Source organism: Mesoplodon bidens (genome assembly GCF_964165515.1).
Source record: "Mesoplodon bidens genome assembly, chromosome: 4".
NCBI lineage: Eukaryota > Metazoa > Chordata > Mammalia > Artiodactyla > Ziphiidae > Mesoplodon > Mesoplodon bidens.
The window spans coordinates 130,235,650-130,255,450 of record NC_138160.1 but is presented as its reverse complement, the minus strand read 5'-3'; the positions used below and the strand labels follow the sequence as shown (position 1 = coordinate 130,255,450).

At 42.0% G+C, this 19,801-nt stretch overlaps 1 protein-coding gene and 1 long non-coding RNA gene across 4 annotated transcripts in view; one reads left to right on the top strand and one right to left on the bottom strand.

The window, feature by feature from the left end:
• Nucleotides 1-2,302, top strand: part of GLRA1 (glycine receptor alpha 1) — a gene marked incomplete at both ends in the record, with an annotated part of 82,770 nt that extends 80,468 nt beyond the window's left edge. Inside the window, one exon of one of the 2 annotated variants that reach the window (XM_081231876.1) lies at nt 2,012-2,302. In XM_081231876.1, the coding sequence (XP_081088002.1) occupies nt 2,012-2,302 (291 nt within the window). Of the gene's footprint in view, nt 1-1,987 lie in introns of both variants that reach the window. The other variant, XM_081231875.1, reaches the window with a different exon arrangement.
• Nucleotides 2,303-5,131: 2,829 nt separating this feature from the next.
• LOC308615957 lies at nt 5,132-13,342 on the bottom strand. Of its 2 annotated transcripts, XR_014015673.1 has the most exons (4): nt 12,948-13,342; nt 9,075-9,263; nt 8,616-8,732; nt 5,132-8,345 (listed from the first exon to the last, which is right to left on the bottom strand). It is a non-coding gene; the product is annotated as an uncharacterized lncRNA (long non-coding RNA). The 2 variants fall into 2 exon arrangements; XR_014015672.1 differs by having other exon boundaries at nt 5,132-8,732.
• Nucleotides 13,343-19,801: the final 6,459 nt, after the last annotated feature.

Below are 19,801 nucleotides of genomic sequence, written 5' to 3'. Positions count from 1 at the left end.
CTCTGTGGCGACCTGAATGGGAAGGAAATCCAAAGAAGAGGGGATATATGTATTTGTATAGCTGATTCACTTTGCTGTACAGCAGAAACTAACACAACCTTGTAAAGCAACTATGCTCCAATTAAAAAAAAAAAATCCTTCTGGTGCTAGGAATACAACTGCATTTAAATTTTAAAAAAAAGTTGGGGGGTGGGGAAGCTGGGATTGGAGAGGATATACAAGTAAACGTTTAGTCAACAAACATTGGCAGAGTTTTGAACTTCTGCCCAGGAAATATATTCATGACAGACTCTGCCTCTGACTTCATGGAGTTTACAGTCTAATGGAAGAGACAGACATTAATCAAGGAAAACAATATAAGTGCTTTAAAATATAAAAAAGGAAAAAGAGGGAGGGGTGTAGAGGGAGCTTATGGAGCACACAGCAGGGATACCTAGCCTATCCTCGGGCTCAGGGAAGGCCTCTGAGTAGGAATTAGCTAGGGGAAAGAGGAGATGGAAGCAGGGGTGGGGCTGGGAGAGTGCTCCAGCAGAGAGACCCACCTTCCCAGAGGCCAGAGTGAAAGAGGAGTGCAGCACTTTCCAATAGATGGAAATATCACAGGGTGGCTGGAGCACAGAATGCCAGATGGAGATATGCAGACAGGACTGCCCAAGTCATCTGAGGCCTTGTCACCATGTAAAAGTTTTAATTATCCTCAAGTCAGTGGCAGCCTATTAAAAAGTTCTAAGCAAAAGATGACCAATAAAATTTATGTCATAACAACCCAGATGGGTTGGGGTGGGGGGGGAGATGGGAGGCAGGAGGGAAACTAGGATAGAGGTCATCACAACAAGCCCAGATGGGGACCCAGGATGGAGTGGCAGGGGCAGAGATGGACAGGCACTGGGGCCCCTGGGCTCCATTTCCTGCTCTCTGCTGGCCCTGCCCCTCACAGGAACAAGCAGAAGACAGGGAGGCTACCCAAAGAGCTCTCGCTCTCTAGGATGGCAGAGTGAGCCCATAAAACCCCCCAGAGCCACACACTGAATCAGCAGCCCAGCTGAGACTCTCAGCGTGCCTCAGAGCTCACAAGGAAGGACCACAAAGCCAGACATGATGAGAGCAGACAAGAGTGTCTCCACGATCCAGATGAGGAAAAGAAAAAGCGAGGAGGGTCAGGGGAGCAGACATTTGGGTAGTGAGCATGAGGCAGGGAGGGGGGAACATGCAACACAACAGGCAGGGGTGCAGAGCACAGGGTGGGGGAGAGGGGGAAATCTGCAAAGGTAAGTCGGAGCCAAATGATGAAAGGCTTGAATGATAACTTGATAAAAATCCAGAGGTATGTCTGAGGTCACACCTGCCAGGGTTACAGGAACATGGAGGTAAGAAGCAGCTGTGGTGCCCTGGCTTGTGAGTGGAGGTGAGGCCCACAGCCCTTGCTCCCTCCTGGGCCGTTCACTCCCTCCTCCAACCTACGCACAGAAGACATTAACTGGGGAATGGGGTTGGGGGGAGAGGGCAAGGAGGCAACAGAGACAAAGCAGGGGATCTCTCCAAACTGTCCCCTGGATTTCTAACACAAAAGCGTTCAGAGTATCTGCTCATCTATAACCTCTGATGATCGAAAAACACCTTGAAGTAGTGGAGTGAATCTTACTCCCACTTAAAGGAAAAAATGAAATTAAAAAACTCTTTGAGAGTCACGGAAGGAAGTCTTCCAAGGAAGTGACTTGCGTAAGGTCACACAGCCAGCAAGTGATGGCGCACAGACCTGAATACAGGTCTCCAGACTCCACGCCGCACTCCTATCCCCTGGTTTGCATCTGTTTCAGCATGTAAGTGGCGCCCCTCTATAAGGCATAACTCCCCAGCCAGCCAAAGAGCCTTCAGGAGCCTGGAATGGCACTGTCCCGGAGGCAGGGAGAGCCAGATGGGCATGGCCTGGCCCCCCAGGGGAGTGCCTTGCAGGGAGGGTGCCCAGCTCCTGTCTTATTTTAAGTAGAGCCCCATGTTGAATCTGTTTCAGGAGGATGAGGCCGGAGAGGGCCGCTTCAACTTCTCTGCCTATGGGATGGGCCCGGCCTGCCTTCAGGCCAAGGATGGCATCTCGGTCAAGGGCGCCAACAACAATACCACCACCAACCCACCTCCTGCGCCATCTAAGTCCCCGGAGGAGATGCGAAAACTCTTCATCCAGAGGGCCAAGAAGATTGACAAAATCTCCCGCATCGGCTTCCCCATGGCCTTCCTCATCTTCAACATGTTCTACTGGATCATCTACAAGATTGTCCGCAGGGAGGATGTCCACAACCAGTGACGGGTCTGGGATGGGGGGAGGCTGGGAGAGGGCAGAGTGGGAAGAGCACAGGAATCTGAGGGCCAAAGAGGAGGGGACGGGAGGGAGGGGGCGCACATACAACCGTCTCCTTCTCTGCCATGTGTGCAATCCCAAATGTGGCGTTGCATTACGCTTAGAATGTGGCACTATCTATTTAACCTCGGGTGGCCGGTGGGAGCGGGGAGGGAGGGGTTTTTCTAATACAGGGACTGAGGGGCCAGGGAGGAAGGGGAGGGTTCGGGGTGGGTTGGGGGGAGTGGGAGAAAACAGCTTTCAAAAATTTGAGTCTGTGGGCTGTGCAGTTTTCCTGTTCGGAAGGAGCGTGCAGTCTGCCCCAGAGCAGAAGGGAAGCAATATAATATAGGATATATATTCATGCTTAATATTAATCCAAAACCACAAGGACAAAAGATTTGTTTCTTAATCAGCCTAGTAACTGCTTAAATTTTTAAAGTCACAGAAGTGATGGACAATTTTTCCCAGAGTGGAAACAGTCACAAATAAGCTTGCTCTGGTGTGTGTCCCACATCTCACCCCTCCAAACGCCATGCCTATCTTCCAACTGGCCCAGGCGGACTCATGCCAAAAAGCCATTCTGCCTCTGCTTCAAGAGGGTCGTGCGGCCCAGGCATAGGTAGTGGAAATGGGGAAAAGTGGAGAGAAGAGAAGGGAGTGACTAAAGAGATGGGACATTTCCGAGGCCCGAAGATTGAGAATCCATCCTCACGTCTCCAGACTGAGGACCTCTCTCTGAGTTGCCCCTCTCTGAGCCCTCACGCTTCTGTGCTTCACCACCCACCCCACTTACCCTCCACCACCACCCAGAAATGGCCGCCGTGGTTTTTCTCATCATATTGCCAATATGCAATCTTTTTTATGGTTAAAAAAAAAAAAGGTAATAATCTCAAGAAATAATATGCAGATAGACTGAGTATAAACAGATGCACTTTTTTCAGATGTCTATTTTTGGGGAGAGTCTCTGGAATTGCAAGTGGGTGTATGTTTGGGAAGGCGGGGTCCATAGGATGAAACAGATGCATTATATCGTGGTTCTACAGAGTGAAGTTTTGTGAGGTGAAAGGGTAGCAGTGAGGCTGCTGCCACTTAGATGTGTGTATACGGGTGGAAAGAGAGTAATGTTCATAAAGTCTGTTCATTATGTTCTGACATTTCATATACCACAAAGAATGTGGGAAGCTTGGGGGGGAAGACCCCATTGTATTTTTATAAGTCTTTTTTTTTGTTTTCCTTTTTGGTGCTTTGTTTGGCTTTAACATTTAAGAAAGTTAGACAAACATTTCTCTCTCCTTCTAACTCTGAAGTGCCAGAACTAACCAGATAGCTAGGGATAGCGTGGGATAGTTTTGGGGGAAAAGGAGAGAGCCTGCGAAGTGAACTGCGGAGAGTTGGGGAGCCCGCTCAAGGACACAGATGTTTACAGATGGGAGGTCTTCAAGGTGGGCCGCAGAATTAGAGGGGAGCTCTGTCCAGCAGCCTCTGGCCCACCCTCTGTCAACACCACTGCACCTGAAACGATTGCACTATGGCTTGTGGCATCCTTCCTGCTATGGCCCATGACCAGAATACTGGGGTAACATTTCTTTGCACTTTAGTGGATCAAAGTGGTAGGTAGCTGGTGAGACACAGCTGACAGTCAGTCACACTAAGGCTTGGGGTTCACTTGTGCCTTTAGAGTATGCCCAACTTAGGGCAGGACAGAGATGAGACACTGGGAACCTAACTCCTCCCTAAAGCACCTTTCCCAGGGGAAATTTCTCCCATTCCCTATGCCCATAACTAACGCCCAGAGAAGCCCAAAGAAGCAGTTTAAGACAAGATCCAGAAGTGATTTAGGTAAAGAAAATGCACTATGCAGCCAAAAAAGGATTTGGCTTTGTGGCTTTAATGAAAAAGCTGTTTACATCTAAGTTCCAAGGTTAATCAATCATTGCCTTCCCTTCTCTTGGCCTGTGTAGACCAGAAAACTAAACTATATTCTAGCCTTGGAGGATGTGGGATGGAACCCCGAATCCTTTTTTCTAAGAAGCACTGAGGGATGGGAGCCAAGTGAGTAGGAGTCTCTCATGTAAGACCATCCTTTTCCCCACCACTAACATGTGTCTGAAGGAGGAAAAGTTAAATAGAGGGACTTGAACAAATACTACCAGTTCAAGACTAGAATATCAGCCTTTGAACTGCTATTAGCACCTTTCATGAGCACTATATTCACTTTATTTAAGGGAGAGGGGGAAAAAACCCTCAACTCTCAAGTGGTGCATGGGTCTCTGGAAAGGCTATCATCCCCTTTCACTAGCACTTTATTCAATTTAGGGGGCAAACCATTTTTTAATTTAAAAAAAATTAAAGAACCCGTTCTCTCTACTTTACTCATTATTAGACTAGATTCAGAATGTCTGAAGTCTAGGTGAATCAGGCAACAAATGCGCTAGGCCACTATCAGGAACTAAAGACAGTACCAATTGTTCTAAGACATTTTTCCTCCACTCAAACTGCAAAATCACACTGTACTCCTTGTGTGAGGTGTCTGGAATCTCCCCAAGACAGAGAAATCACTGGGCCATTTGCCCAACCTCTGCTGGATCCTTGAACTTCTGCCACAATAGTCAAACTCTGTGCCCACTGGGTGCTGCCAGGTCTAGCTGACCATAGTGATCCAACAGACAACAGAATCATCTCTCTGAGACAAAGAGGGGATGAAATCTTCTCTCAGAAGATTCCAAACACAGCATCTCTCATAGAAAGTAAATGTGAGCGGATGCATGATAGCAGTGAAAAGAAGAATGTGAATTTTAGTCCTGCCACTAATACGCTGGGTGACCTTGGGTAAACCACTAAGCTCTGCTTTCTCTAGATACATAATGGGGAGAGTGGTACAGGTGATTTCCACCTCCCTCCTGGCACTGACTGTTCTATGTGCTTGAACTGGTCTATAGGAAGTTCACACAACAGAAAGTTTAATGTCACTTTGACTTCTGAACTCTCCGGGTGGCTATGAATATACATATGCACACGTATATGGACACACACAATTCTTGTTGCCTTTCTTTGGACAATTTGCAGATTTGTTTTTCCTTTCGCTCCACTTTATCAAAGGTGAACAATGGTGGGGAAAGAACATCAATCATTGTAATGTCAAAAATCCCATCATGAATGAGGAATGGAGCATGCTCAAGGAGAACACATTATCATTAATGTATAATGTAGTAAGGATTTAGCAACTAGTTACATGGATTTCATCATTAAAGAAAATCAAACTAGGTAATTTAAGCCCAATATTTTTTTAGTTGGCTTTAACAAAAAGGGCAATACTTCCTTAATTTCCTCTTCAGTTTGTGCACAGAGGACATCATGCCTTGGGACTACAGATGCCAAGTGCTATGGTACAGAGAAAACTGATTTAGGTATAATGAGTGGTTTACTGGTTTTCAAACCCTTTATGTATATAGACCAGTATTTATTTCTGCATGAAGGAAGAACTGGATACTGGCATAGACGAATGGGTGATTTCACCCACCTCCCAAACTGCAGCTACTCCTAGGAGCCAAATTTAGGAGAAAGCGATTAAGCAGATAATAATACCAATAACTTCTTATCTATTAGTTTACAACATGTCTCATTTTTCAAGAGCAGCCAAAATAAATGGCTCAGCTCTGCCATCCTCTGGTCCTTTCAAATATTCAAGAGTCCATTCTTGACTAACACTACAGGGAGTGACCAAGGACAGGCATGAATAGAACTAAAAATGTGTATGTGTATATGTGAAAGAGATACCTTGAACTTAACTCTATTTTTAGTTTGTCTACAAAGACAAAAGGTCATTTGATCCAAATTATTTCTTCTTCTAAGCTGTCAATAAATAAGAAATGTATCCCTCTAAGAAGTTCACCAATATTTTTCATAGGCTACTTTTTTCATACTGGGGAGAAAATATATATATGATGGGAGATAGTTCCTTTCTTTGAAAGTATGCACTTTTATGAACGTCATTAAAAAGAGATGAGATGGTGTTTTGTGAGGCTCGATATTAGATTGCAGAGTAGATTGGTGCCCCAGCTAAGCTGGTACCATCGCTGATAACAGTCTTGTGAAAATTAGATTCCTTAGTTAATTGCAACACACCAATATTGAAGGGCGTTATCATGTCTGCAGTAAGTGCCTCCTTAGGAGAAGAAGCTGGCAAGCAGCGGGTACAATCTGCATCAGCTTTAGGACTGGGGTGGAGATCTGAGATGTGCAGATATTCCCTAGTCTGGCTGGAAGCCCAGCCCAGGGACGATGAATACCACTCTGGAACCTATCAGATTTATTCAGCGAGCACCTTCTGCACATTCAGAAGGCTGCCCTCTACCCTAACTCTGAAGAGGCAGGCAAGATCAGGTTTCCTCTGTGGGCTATGGTTCTCAGGTTGACCGAAAGGTTTGCACTCTGAGGGGCTGGTAAGGTCTGCTGAGAAAGAGAGATTGGATCTCTACACCCTGATATTATCAAAGTATCTTTAATCAACCAACCAGACCAAAAATTCTCTAAGCAGAACAGACCAAAAATTCTCTAGCAGGGAAAAGCTAAAATATAATTTAGCTGTTTTTTCTTCCACTAAGTCCCTTCTCTCAGAAACCAACTCCTGAAATTTAAATGAAGAACACCCCTATTTTCCTGCAGCTCTAGGAAGCCAGAAACAGGAGCTTATCCTGACCAAGGAAGGAGTAAAAGACACGCTTTGTTTTGATTGAGCTGGGCTGCTCTTAACTACTTGTATCACTGTGAGGCAAAGCATATGTTGCAGAGGCTTTGGTCTCAAAGTATCCTGAAATCCCAATGGATAGAAAGAACCTCCGTGGATAGGTTGAAATCCCTGTCGTAATGAGGAACTTTAAAAAAAATCCCGAAACACTGCCCTCCCCACCCCAGCCCAATGGTTAAGAGAATGAAAGCAATGACTTCTTTCTGGCTGTCCCAGTTAAAGATCTCAGAATGTCAAGGAGAACAAGGGCAATGCGCCAGCACCTCTCCCAGGCCTGAGTAACCTAGAATCTTGAGAGCCCAGACTAGATGATGACTCTACCACGTTATTATCCTGTTGTTTCCTTAAGGATTTCTCAGGCTGTAAACAGCAATGGCAGTAGATAAGTTTGCTCATACGTGGGTGCTATTTCATGCTGTTTTGATGGAGCTGTGTGGTTATTTAAATAATTAAGGTGTGCTTTATCATTCTTTGGAACAACAAAGTGAGTTCCAAGGTAGCAATTATTGCCCAATAATTTTTAGGATCATTAAGGCTTCTTCAGCTAGCGTCCAGACCACTCCTTCTCCCTCTTCGCTCTCCACCCCACCTCTGCCTCCTCTCACACCCTCCATCAGCATCCCTGTTTCATCGAGCTGTGCATCTTGTTTTGTGAAACCCAGCTCTGCCAGATATGCTGATGTATTTCTGAGGGGGTGGAGAATGGGATGCTGGGATGGGGACTAGAATGGACTAGTAGCTCCTGTCTCATTTGTTTTAAGGCTGTGATTTCTATTCTTCCTCTTGCATTTTGAAATTTCAATGCTCTGAAAAATTTCCACGGGAACACTGGGTCGAAAAGTCAGACTATAGAGAATGGCAAGCCAAAAATATACCCTTCAGAGAGCCCAGTGATGAAAATTATATTCTCTGTAAGGCCATTAACCAGCTGTAGACCAATACCAGCTAATTAACCAGCTAACTAATAATGGGGATGAAAGACATTCGCTGGCGACATACAGATTCCAAGCAAGATTGGGTCTTCCATTCCCACAATTGCCCTGCTTCCCAATTCCCCGCATTGCCTTGTTTTAGGCCTGCCTTTCTTCAGATTCAACTGTTTTCTTATGCAACTTCAGAAACCCAGTGTTCTATTTAAACACACCTGCCTCCTGAAGTAGACAGAGGTCAATGGGAAGTGGGTCCTCGTTCTGGCGCTACCTCAGGCTCACCATGGAAACATGGGTAAGCTACTCCACCTTCCTTGGCCCAATCACCCTCCTGTAAAAAGAGGGAGTTGAAGGAGATTTATCACAGCCAAATTCTGGATACTTTGATGGGTTGAAGAAAAGAGCATACTGTGTGTTGTAAAAGGTTTCACTGTTTCCGCATTTCAGTGTCAGGCTTGGAACCCCATCCCAGGCCTGCCCAGAAGGCAGGTAGGGAGAAATTAAGAAAGAAGAGGGTTTTGGTCCTCAAGGAGATTACAATCTTAATTTTCTGGCAGTGAAAGTGTAGGTATTTCACAGTACTGATAAACTAGCTTCTCACCTGAGAATCCCATCCAACATCAGGACAACATTCCACTCTGTATTTTAGCATATATGTCCTGTGAAGACTGTACCCCATTTCCTATGACAGTTGTTTGTATTCTCTCTGCCAGAGACTCTGGAAGGATCAAAGAGAAACGCATCAGAGCAGAACTTATGAAATATCCCTGGGGAAATAACTGCAATGACTCCAAGTCCCCTCCCAGCCTGTCCCCCACACACTGTTTAATCATAACAAGAAAATTCCAGCAAGACTTAGGAATATTCTCCTCTGTCTCTGTTACTCTAGCTGCAGTTACAGGCAGAAAAAAAATGGGACTGCTCCAGACCACTGGGGAGGCTCATCGAAATTCGTACCACTAACTAGGTTATACTAAGAAAGAGAAAAAATATTATAGCAAGTATGGCTGGAGTTGAGCCAGCCCTCTCCAATCGCCCCCCACCCCCAAACAAACCTCACCCTCGCAACGATGTTCCTGAAATTGCTTCCACACGCCTGTAGCTCCAACAAACACTCCTTATAATCAGAAAACACTGCTCCTGTCTTTCCCAACAGGGATGTGTTTATGGTTTATAGCAATAGAATCTCTTCAAAATATTTATAGGGTGACATTATGACAAATGATCTTCACTCTCCCTTCATCTGGCCCTGAAATTAATGAGAATATTGCAGATTGAACTTTTTTCAGGTTCCAAAGTTAAAAATAAATTAATAGATTTCACATAAGATAATAAAATAGAAACCATAATGTTTCCATTAGGAAACCGTTTCCTACCCCTGCTCCCCATATCACCATATAGCCACTTCCTTCTTTGCCCCTGAAAGATTCAACCCAGGGATATTTTAAAAGACCTCTAGAATGGACAGATGTGTGATAAAACAAATACAGTGAAATGGTAGTTGTATAGTCTGGGTAGTTAATATAGAGAGTCACTGTAAAATTCTTTCCTATTTTCCCCTCAGTTTTCCTATCTGTAAAACAGAAGTACTGAATTAGCTGGGCCTGACGAGTTTTCCCAGCTGTAAAGTTTCTGTTGTTTTTTTAAAGGCCACTTCTCCAGTTGCCTTTTAGTTGCAGAAAAAACATAAAGACTTCCCCAGACTCTAAGGCGATCTCACTCTCCCTTTTCTCCTCTCAGCTTTCCTCTCTAAACCCACTTGTGATTTTCCTAGTGCATTGGAAAAGCCACGAGCTTTAAGTTAGAAGGCTGAGACGCAAGTAGGCAAGTGATCTTGAGCAAGACCATCACCTCTCCAACCCTCAGTTTCTTGATGTATTTGGGGATAATGTTCACATCACAGACCCACTGTCTCAATAAAATGACATAATGAATGCTAACTCCACCCCCTTGATGTAAACTGTAGAGCATTTTCATTATCTCAATCTCTCTGAAGCTCCTTATCCCTTCTTCCTGTTTGCCAGAAGAGGTCACCAGAAATCTTTCTTTCAGAATTGAGGCTGGCTCCCAAAGGGCTAAATCCACCCGCCCTGCAGAGCAGCTGATTCAGTGACATTGCATGACTAGCCCCAAGGATTCTCACTGGCGAATTACACCACACTTGCCTCAGAGCCTGTACACACACTGAGAGACCTAAATTCTAGAACCAATTCCACTTACCAAGCACCTGCATCCCTTTTTCCCATGGATACCATGAGTACCAGCTAAATAGAAGCACCATATTAAGCTCTGTAAATAGTGGTCACTCACACGTAGACCACTAAGAGATTATGAACAAACCTTGAATATCGCAATAATATTGTTGAGCACCTACTGTATGTCAGTCTCTTTAAATTATATAACTTATAAATTATATAATAATTCTCACAATGGCCCTAATCCTATTTCTCCTTTTATAGATCAGGAAACTGCGGCTCAGAAAGCTTATGTTACTAGCCCAAGTCACAGCCTTGTGGAAGTTTCACATCATTATAGAGATGATGGGAAGCCAAGTTTTGGAACAGGCATGACATGTTGACCTCTTCCACTCATCTGTTTTTGACTTCAACAAATTATTTCACTCTCTGTGACCTCATTCACCTGCCTGTAAAAACCTCTTATCTTCCCAAATTGTTGAGTATAAAATCAAGTACTTGATGTGGTAGTTTACTTTACATTAAAATAATTTAGTTTAGTTTACATTAAAAAGCAGTATATTGAGGAGACATTTGTTAGTTTAACTCAAATGTATCTTCTAACTGATAAAACACATGGTTCCTTTTGCCTAGGTACATTCCAATACACATAAATTTAACCTCCTATAATGTTATGTGCCAAGGCATACTATCTTGTACTAGACTGGAAATCAAACATCTTCTAGATCAAGAACCAACCAAGACAATCCTTGGCCTTCCTCTTCTCAGAACTTGGTAATGAACAATGAATATAAATCAGCCCACCTTAAAAGGTTGAGAGCCTACTAATCCAGTTTTTGGTACATGAAGGATTTGGAATTGATATGGGGCCATTTTCTGGCTAAAGGAATTGTGGAAGAGAGCAAAATGAGTAAACAGGGCAGAATGGGAATAAATGACATTTGGAGGACCACGAGAACACCTTGTCTGTAGTCCTGCATGAGAGGTTACTCTGTCCTAGAATGGCTTGGATTTGGCTGGACTCATGGTTAAGGACTAGAACTTTTCTGGAAGTCTTTCCTAAATCTAGAATCCCTCTAAAACATTCACTCAACTAAGAACCTATTACAAAAAATACAAGGCATAGGAACCAAAGATAAGCACCATCCCCAACTACAGAACTTCTATTTAGTGAAGTGAGATGTGATATGGATATGAATAACTAATTCAAGAGAAGATCTGATAACAGATGAGGCAGGGAAAGAATTCAGGAGAGCTCTCTTGGAGGATGGGACATCTGAGCTCAGACTCTAAACAAAAAACTATTTTCCACAGCAGTTTACTCTTTAGATTTATGTAACGGTAGTCTCACCCACCTTTGAAAGTGTTAAACACAAGGTGACCACCTCCCCCAAGCAGCTGTGGAGGTAAAGGGGGAACAACTGTTTATATGAGGTACCACTGAAACAAGAGTATTACAAGTGGCAGCCTGACCAATGTTCCAATAAAGGAGGGCCTTCTAACAGCTCTTGGCTCCTATCCAGGCTCTGGAAATTAAGTGGGAAAATAAAATCATAGGGAAATATGTGGATGTAACCCTGCCCCTCACACTCAAAAATATATATATTAATAAGCTACTGCTTGTCTCTAAGTCCTTTTGTTCCTGACTTAACAATCGCCTAGATAACTTGATGTGTATCATCTAGCCAGACCAGTTCATGGGGGTAGGCTTCTTCTTACTACATTGCCGAAGTCCCTTTTGGCCTCATCCATGACTCTTCAGCTGCATCAAGTTTGGCGTCTGGCCTAACAGAACCATCAGCTACCAGCAGTGACACCAGAAAGGTCTTGGCGACCGCTCTGAGGACCAGGGCCGCTTCCTCTGTGAAGCTCTGGATGCTGGTGAGCAAAGTGGCGCTCTGAATGGACCCTGTTTAGTGACCACAAGTCAGGTTCAGCGGGTCTCCTGGCAACTGTTAAGAACTTGCCTTTGGATGATTTTTCAAAATGTCTCAGCCTAGAGAAAGCAGCTTAGCCCTTCAAGGTTTGAGCTGAAAGCTCAAGGAGGAGGTTTCAAAAGAAAGTGTCATAGCCAGGGCTAGAATGTACATATTCTGTGCAGGTTTTCTATCAGCTTTGTTTTTAACCTCCCTACACCTGCCTGTCTCCACCTACCTGCTCTTTATTAAATCTACTGTGGCAAGACACTGTGTACAATGAAAGCAGGGCATCAGAATAAAGCAGAGCTTCTTTTCCTACATCACAGGAGGGGCTAATAGAAGTACCAAAATACTTGGTACTTACCAATACTTGGTAATACTTTCTAATGTGGAATGTAAGAAATACGCGACAAAGGAGGGTACCACGGACCATGCAGAAAATAAAACATGCTATGTTTCATGGCTTAAGAGCCATTTGAGCAGTAGCAAGCTTAAAAAATATGTGAGATTTTGACAGATAGTAATAGTATTCCAGCAGAAGGAACATAAGTAAAAAATATGGAGGTAAATAACAAGAGGCACAATATAAGGCACAGTGACTATCCATTTGGCTGAAGTCTAATGAATGGTAGGCATGTTTGGAAAGACAGACTTGGAATGCATCAGGACAACCTTAAATGTAGAATAACGGGTCAGGACTCTATTAAGTATGGTAGTTCTCAAAGACAGACCAATAGGATATTCCCTCATGGTTTGCAAAGCAGTTCATTCAATCCCCTCTCTCCATTAACTGATACTTCCAGCCTAATTCAAATTTACCTGTACTTTGTTGCAGGGAACTTGCCTTTCCCTTCATCTCAGCAGCAGATATAGTAAATACCCACTAGAAATGCACATCTTCTAGGACATCATCAATTCAAGCCAAGTATTAAGCATTTAGTTTGTGGTAGGTAGGCACTAGAAAGGGGACAATAAAGGTACAGTAGAGTCATGGTTCTACATTCAGCTCACTATTCTACAGTGATTCTGAAAAAAGTTACTTCTACAGTTTCTTCTTTTGTCAAATCTCAAGCCAAGGCAATTCTTAGTACAATGTAGCTATTTGCAATGAAGAGATTGTGGTCCTAGTACTATTACATTTTGTTGATCTGAAATATTACACAGAGATGACCTAGAAGAAAAGAATAATCTAGCAAGTCCTTTTTATTTTCAGCTGTAACTAAAATGATTCTCCCAACCCAAAGAGCATCTATTCAAAGCATGAAATCATGACTATAAAGTAAAAAGGGTATGGAGCGTGAAAAAGTCAAATATGAATAGAAAAAAAAAACAGACAAAATGTAACTGGTTTTTAATAAGTCACTGCTTGTGGAAGTATGTAAAAAGAATAATTTCTTTCAGAATGATTTGCCTTTCTTTAGAAAGAATATTTTTGGGAAAGAGAAGGTTAGTATTACCTATCCTAGTAATAGATGAAAGATTGCCCCACATCTTTTTTAGAAGTGGTGCTTACATATCAAATAATCAATTTGCTAAACTCAGTTTTTTCCACATTAGATATACATTTCTACCACATTTAAAGGTGTACCACACTCAACATGCCATTTAGCCAGAATAGTATGCAAGAGACAAAAAAATTGGACATTCCCACAATGCATTTCAGAGCATTTAAAATTCAGACTATTTCACATTTTAATGGTTCAACCTTCTAATACGTGATCCATTATAATATTTTCAGCATAAACAACAGTTAAAATGAGATGAGTGAATTAAATCCCAAAGGGGTGCGTCTTGCTACTTAGTATACTGGACACAGATTAAATACCTACCCAATGTGATTCTTGCGCGTATTAAACAAAAGTACAACTTTCTCAAAAAAAATTTTTTTAAAGCAAGTTAAATAGCCAAGTTCTACTTTCAAGACAAACATACCAAGGACCTCAGCAGCCTCCAAATAAGTTTGAAAAACGACACAATACACATCTTCCCTGCTGTAATTAGACTTGAGGTGTACAACATGAACTACAAAGTGTCCAAGACAAAACTCTTAATGCTTTTAAGCCTCTCAGCAAGGCTGCCAAAGGGGATCCACATGTCTCATTGTCTGGATCAGTCCCAAAGTGCTGTATCTAGAACTGATGCAAATTACTGCAATGTAAATAACTAGTGTCATTTTGGGTGAAACGCAGTTGGAAAGGATAGTGACTGCTCACTTTCTAAGTGTTCAAAACATACTAAAGTGCTCCCAAATCACACATTATTTGGTCCTCTCCCAGAACAAGCCATTTCCAGAGACCTCATTCTCAAACTTGACTGACCCAGGGAACCCAAGGGAGGAGACGAATTACCTTGCAGCCACAGTTGTTGTGAATACCCTAGGCCCTACTTGGAAACTGGCCCATAAAGAATTGGGGACGAACAAGACTACTTGATATCCAATTCACAGCTAAGACAACATTACTGAAAAAGCAGCGTTAGACTGATCTAAAACACTCCAAAATGAGTGGTAACATCATCAAATAAAGGCTCAAAGTCAGTCACTGTATTTTATTTGCATAATTTATCTTAGATTTAGTTAATTTTTTTTTGTTTTTGGACAATTCATCCACTAAAATGGGCCAATCTCAAGAGTTGCCCCCCAACCTTGCCAAAGGAAATGACTTCTGCATAACTGGAAGTCACCTCCAAAGGACTTGCCCATGTTTTCCCCATTTCACTCATTTGATATCTGCACAAAAAATATGCCTTGTCTTAAAAGTTGCCTGACTTGATGTTTAGACAGAAGAGCAAATCCCATGTTACGATATTTCTGCAAGTGATTTTACATTTCCTTTTTTCCAAAAAGGTAGCTGCCAACTTAAATGTGTGACACAGTGGGGATAAAAGTTGATTATTAACTTTCAACAACTCCAGGGGTCGTTACCTGAAACCTCACACTTTGGTTCATTACACTTTAACTATTCAAAAAGTTACCTTAACCCCAAACAACAGAAAGGCACTGTTTAGTTCTTCAGGTCACAATGCCATCATTGGCTACACAGTCTGTTACAGCTAAGACAAATGCAAATTACTTTTGGGAGATATAAAAACTATGCTGGGCTGGGCAGTGTTAGTTAAGCTACAAAGCGCTTGATCACCCATGATGGAAGAGGTTCAAGATGATTCATACTTCCCTGTAAGAGACTACGAAAGTCACAAGCCCACATAGCAGTAACTGACAGCTAGCCAAAGTAGAAGACATTTCTAAGTAACCTGGGGACATCTTAAACAATTAATTGGCCTGGAAAATTGGGTCAGGATTAGTCACAAAGCTCCTCATCCTTTCCTGGAAGAAAATGTGACAGTATGCCTTTTATATGGAAATTTCTTTGTATATATGTATAAACTTGGTATGGCCTTAATGCTGCAGTTAAGGATTTGTTTGGCTACCACCTTAAGCAGCATGTTAAGCAATCGCTTCCTATTGTACATTTCTACTTCTTACTGGACTCTTAACCTTGAACAACCAATTAATTCCCCTTTGTCCCTTATTCTTCCCCATTTTTTGCATGAAGTCATAAATGTTATGGCAGTTATTTTTTGGCTTGTAAAATAATCTATTTCTGCAGTTTGAAGATGGAATGTAAAATTTCTGTGATACATGTATATAAAAATATATTTATTGAACCATCCATATACACATATCCATGCTGATTCCAATGGAAAAAAAATTAAAGTTTTCTGAAATTTTCCCTGTGGTTAACTCATAGTTGTTACTAGTTAACCGACTTTATATTAGGAGAACTTTTGAAATCTCCCCATTACCCGAGAGAAACCTACATATCATCTGGAAAACATTATTTCACTTAAGACAAGGCTTTATGCTGTTCATTCAAGATATATTTATTGATAGGTGCTATGGGAGATACAGAGATGACTCAGACACAGATCCTGCCCATAAGGAGCTTACAGTCTAGTAGGGAGGATAGAACACATACATGGGATACACGGTCAGAGCTAGGTTTCAGTAAGATGTATCTAATATCGTGTAGAAAGTAGGCTGGGAATAAGAAGAGGTCAAGGAAGCTGAGAGGCCACTGAAATTAACTAAGTGAGGAGGAAGATGTGAAAGACTGCTGAGGTAGAACTGACAGGACTTAGCTAGACACTGGATTTGAGGAGTAAGGAAACAAGAAGCAGATGACTAAGACTGAGTCTAAGGTGACTAAGACATAAGTCTAAGGTGACTTAGACTTATGGCATGGGTGATGACAAACTGAGAACAGAGTAGGTTTGGGAATTGAAATTTGGCGCATACAATTCTTGTGCATAAACACAAAGTGCTCAGGATATACTGGACACAATCAGAAAGAAATAGCTAATTGCCCAGACCGGGGATGGAAGTATTTCAAAATGACCGGTGACTTCCTCCCTCCTCTGCCCACCCCTCAAAATTTCCCAACAATCCCCTCCACTATGAAATGCATAGTGCCTATAATTTACTGAATTAAGTCTGATCTCTAGGCATGCCTCCCTTGTGAGAAAGAAAACAGAAATACATTATTAATTGAGTGAATCATCATTTACGGATGCTTTCATGTACCTCCAGGAGGAAGGAGGAATACAGAGATTAATCCTCAAGTCCTTGTCCTCCAGGAGATTATGATCTCATAAGGTATGTCTGTTCTAATTCTAGGTTGAAGGGGTAAGTTATTAGCTAAGAGAAAGGTATAAAGTATTCTAGGAACACATTTTAAAATGAAGGTTGGGACAGAATTTCAAACAGGAGGGACAATGTGTAAGGAAAGTAGATGAGAGTAAATTTGTTCCTCACTTCAAATTATGCACAAATCAACCCCTAAAGGGGGGCTACCCTCTCGTAAGACATCTTTTCTCTTAGGGGAGAAAAAAAAAAGCTCAAACTAGGCCTTGAAAAAAATGGCTTTGATGGTAAGAGATTTGGGAGAGATGGGGGTGGCGAGGAGAATGCAGATGCAAGTCTATCTTCAGGGAAGTGAAGGCACTTGAAGCCACGGAATCAGCCATATCTGGCTTGTTAGAGGAACTGTAAGTAGTTCAGCATGGCTGGAGCATCCTTTCGTGAAGAACAGGGAAAATCATTGGAAAGGAAGATTAGGACCCTAATTCAAACATGGTGCTGCCAGGCACTGAACAGCGTACATGTCTAAGACCAAATTGCTGCCCCTTAGGAGCTTACAGTTATAACAATACAAGGTGGAAAAAGCACCACAATGTACAGAATGCAAAATGCTGAAGGATTTAAGAGAAAATTACAGCTGAGTTTCAGCTATTAACACATTAGGATACCCAATAGCTTTCTGACAGCTAGTAGTAAACCCATCCCTGAGGGGAACACAAGTTAATGTCCTTATTGACAACAGGCCCTGGTAGAATTGGGCATTAAAACAGTTCTAAGAAAACAGAAAACTTGGGTATGAAAATTGAGCTAATGAAGCAATGGGGTAAGCATATAAAATGTGGCTCCTTCCCTTTTCTCCCCACATCCTACCCTTTAACAGCTCTAGCTTACTAGAGCAAACATAGGGCAGGACTGGCAATTCCCGAATATGCTTTAAGCTGACTTGAAACTCTGTACTAGTAACCTGGGTCATCTATCTTCTGAAAACTGAAGGGGTTATACAAATCACCTTAGTCCTTTCCAGCACTAATATTCTAAGAATTACAGGAGCCTCCTGTTTCTTGTGGTAACCATCAGTATGGGAAGAAAAACTTTATGGAACTATTCTGATGTTTCTCACTTAAAATTATGATTTTTCTCTTTTATATAAACCGCAAATGATTCCTATCCCATCAGCTAAGTTCCACGCCCACCCCACTCTTCTTCAAAACCAACATCTACCTATACAAATTTATTTTTAACGTCATGTGTTCTGCGTAATCTATTTAAAGTGTACACTGAATCTTTAAAGAAACAAAGTCCCTTCTTCTTTCCTACTTCCTTACGTCTTCATTTAAAAGGCCCAAATCAGGGTACATACGCTCCTCATAAAAACATTTAAGAATTTAAACCAAACCCAAAGTGAAACAGGTGACAACAAAGCTTAGGGAGATTATCAGTAACCAAAGTGGTTAATATAGCAGTAGTTAAAACTGTTTATATACATATTAAATGATATAATCATCCCTCTAACTACAACCAATAATACAGGCAAACTTCCCATAAATGTGTTTCCGAAAAATAAATACTTGCTAAAGTAATTCAACAGTGAATTTTGGGTAAGCATTGCTTACTTTTTTTAAAAAACAAAGACACATTGGATGGATACAAGTCCCTTAGGAATCTGTGACACTGGACATATTTCAAAGTAATAAACACATATGGATTTCTGTAACTATTCAGGTCACATGGTTTATGGAAGTAAGAGGAGAAATGATTTCCAATACTATTTTCCTCTCACTGGGAACTAAAAAAAGCTACCAGGTTCAAGTGGAAACTGGAAGAGAGGAGACTTCAAAAGTCATGCAATCAAAGACAAACAGAGGCTTCCCTGGTGGCGCAGTGGTTAAGAATCTGCCTGCCAATGCAGGGGACACAGGTTCGAGCCCTGGTCCAGGAAGATCCCACATGCCGCGGAGCAACTAAGCCCATGAGCTACAACTACTGAGCCTGCGCTCTACAGCCCGCGAGCCACAACTGCTGAATCCCACGTGCCAGAACTACTGAAGCCCGCGTGCATACAGCCTGTGCTCCGCAACAAGAGAAGCCACCGCAATGAGAAGTCCGTGCACCGCCAACGAAGAGTAGCCCCCACTCACTGCAACTAGAGAAAGCCCGCCCGCAGCAACAAAGACACAACGCAGCCAAAAATAAATTTAAAAAAAACAAAGAAAAGAAAAACAACTTTGATTCTAAACCAATACATAAGCATAATCACAAGCAAAACTGGTTAAGGGCTGTAGGCCACCTTTAATCAACTTCTCACTCAACTCACTCAGGCCATTATGAAAGACTGCTTCATGAAAGCATGAGCAAAGCAGTCTAATTTCAGCATCATCCTGAGTTAGATACATATCTACTAAAAAGAATGAAAATAAAAGTTTTATCTCACACGTGCCACCATTTCTTCTTTAATTCAGTCTAGCAAGAGTTCACAAGCCTATCTATGGTCCCCAGAACCTCGATATTACAGTAAACACAAATTCTAAAAGGTATTACTACCTTAAAACCACAAATCCTTGTTGAATTATCTAGTACAATATGGCCATTACTTGATGAGCAACTTTAACCTACAACCCCATCCCACACAAGACATTGCTAAGTTGCTAAACACATTCTTTAAGGTTTCTAAAACATTTGCGAAAGAGTACCTCTAACTGTCCACTGCCCATCTGTGGTATATTAGGCAGTTAGCTAGAACCCCAATTTCAAATAAATGCTGAACTTGCTTCTTTTACAAGGTTCAAAATTGCTAAACTAAAAGTTCAACAATTATCTAATTTGTATGCAGTTCCTGCAGAGATTCGTTCAAGTAGCACAAAAATAAAACTTTAATATAAAAGATACTTTTAGATCAGTAGATTTGACAAATGCAATCGTTTACTTAAAATAAGCCACAACATGAACAGTGGTCTACAAATTTAAACCTCATAGAAAGAAATTTTCATATGGATTCGAACAAATTGTTTTCTATAAAGTGCCACATTTTCCACTA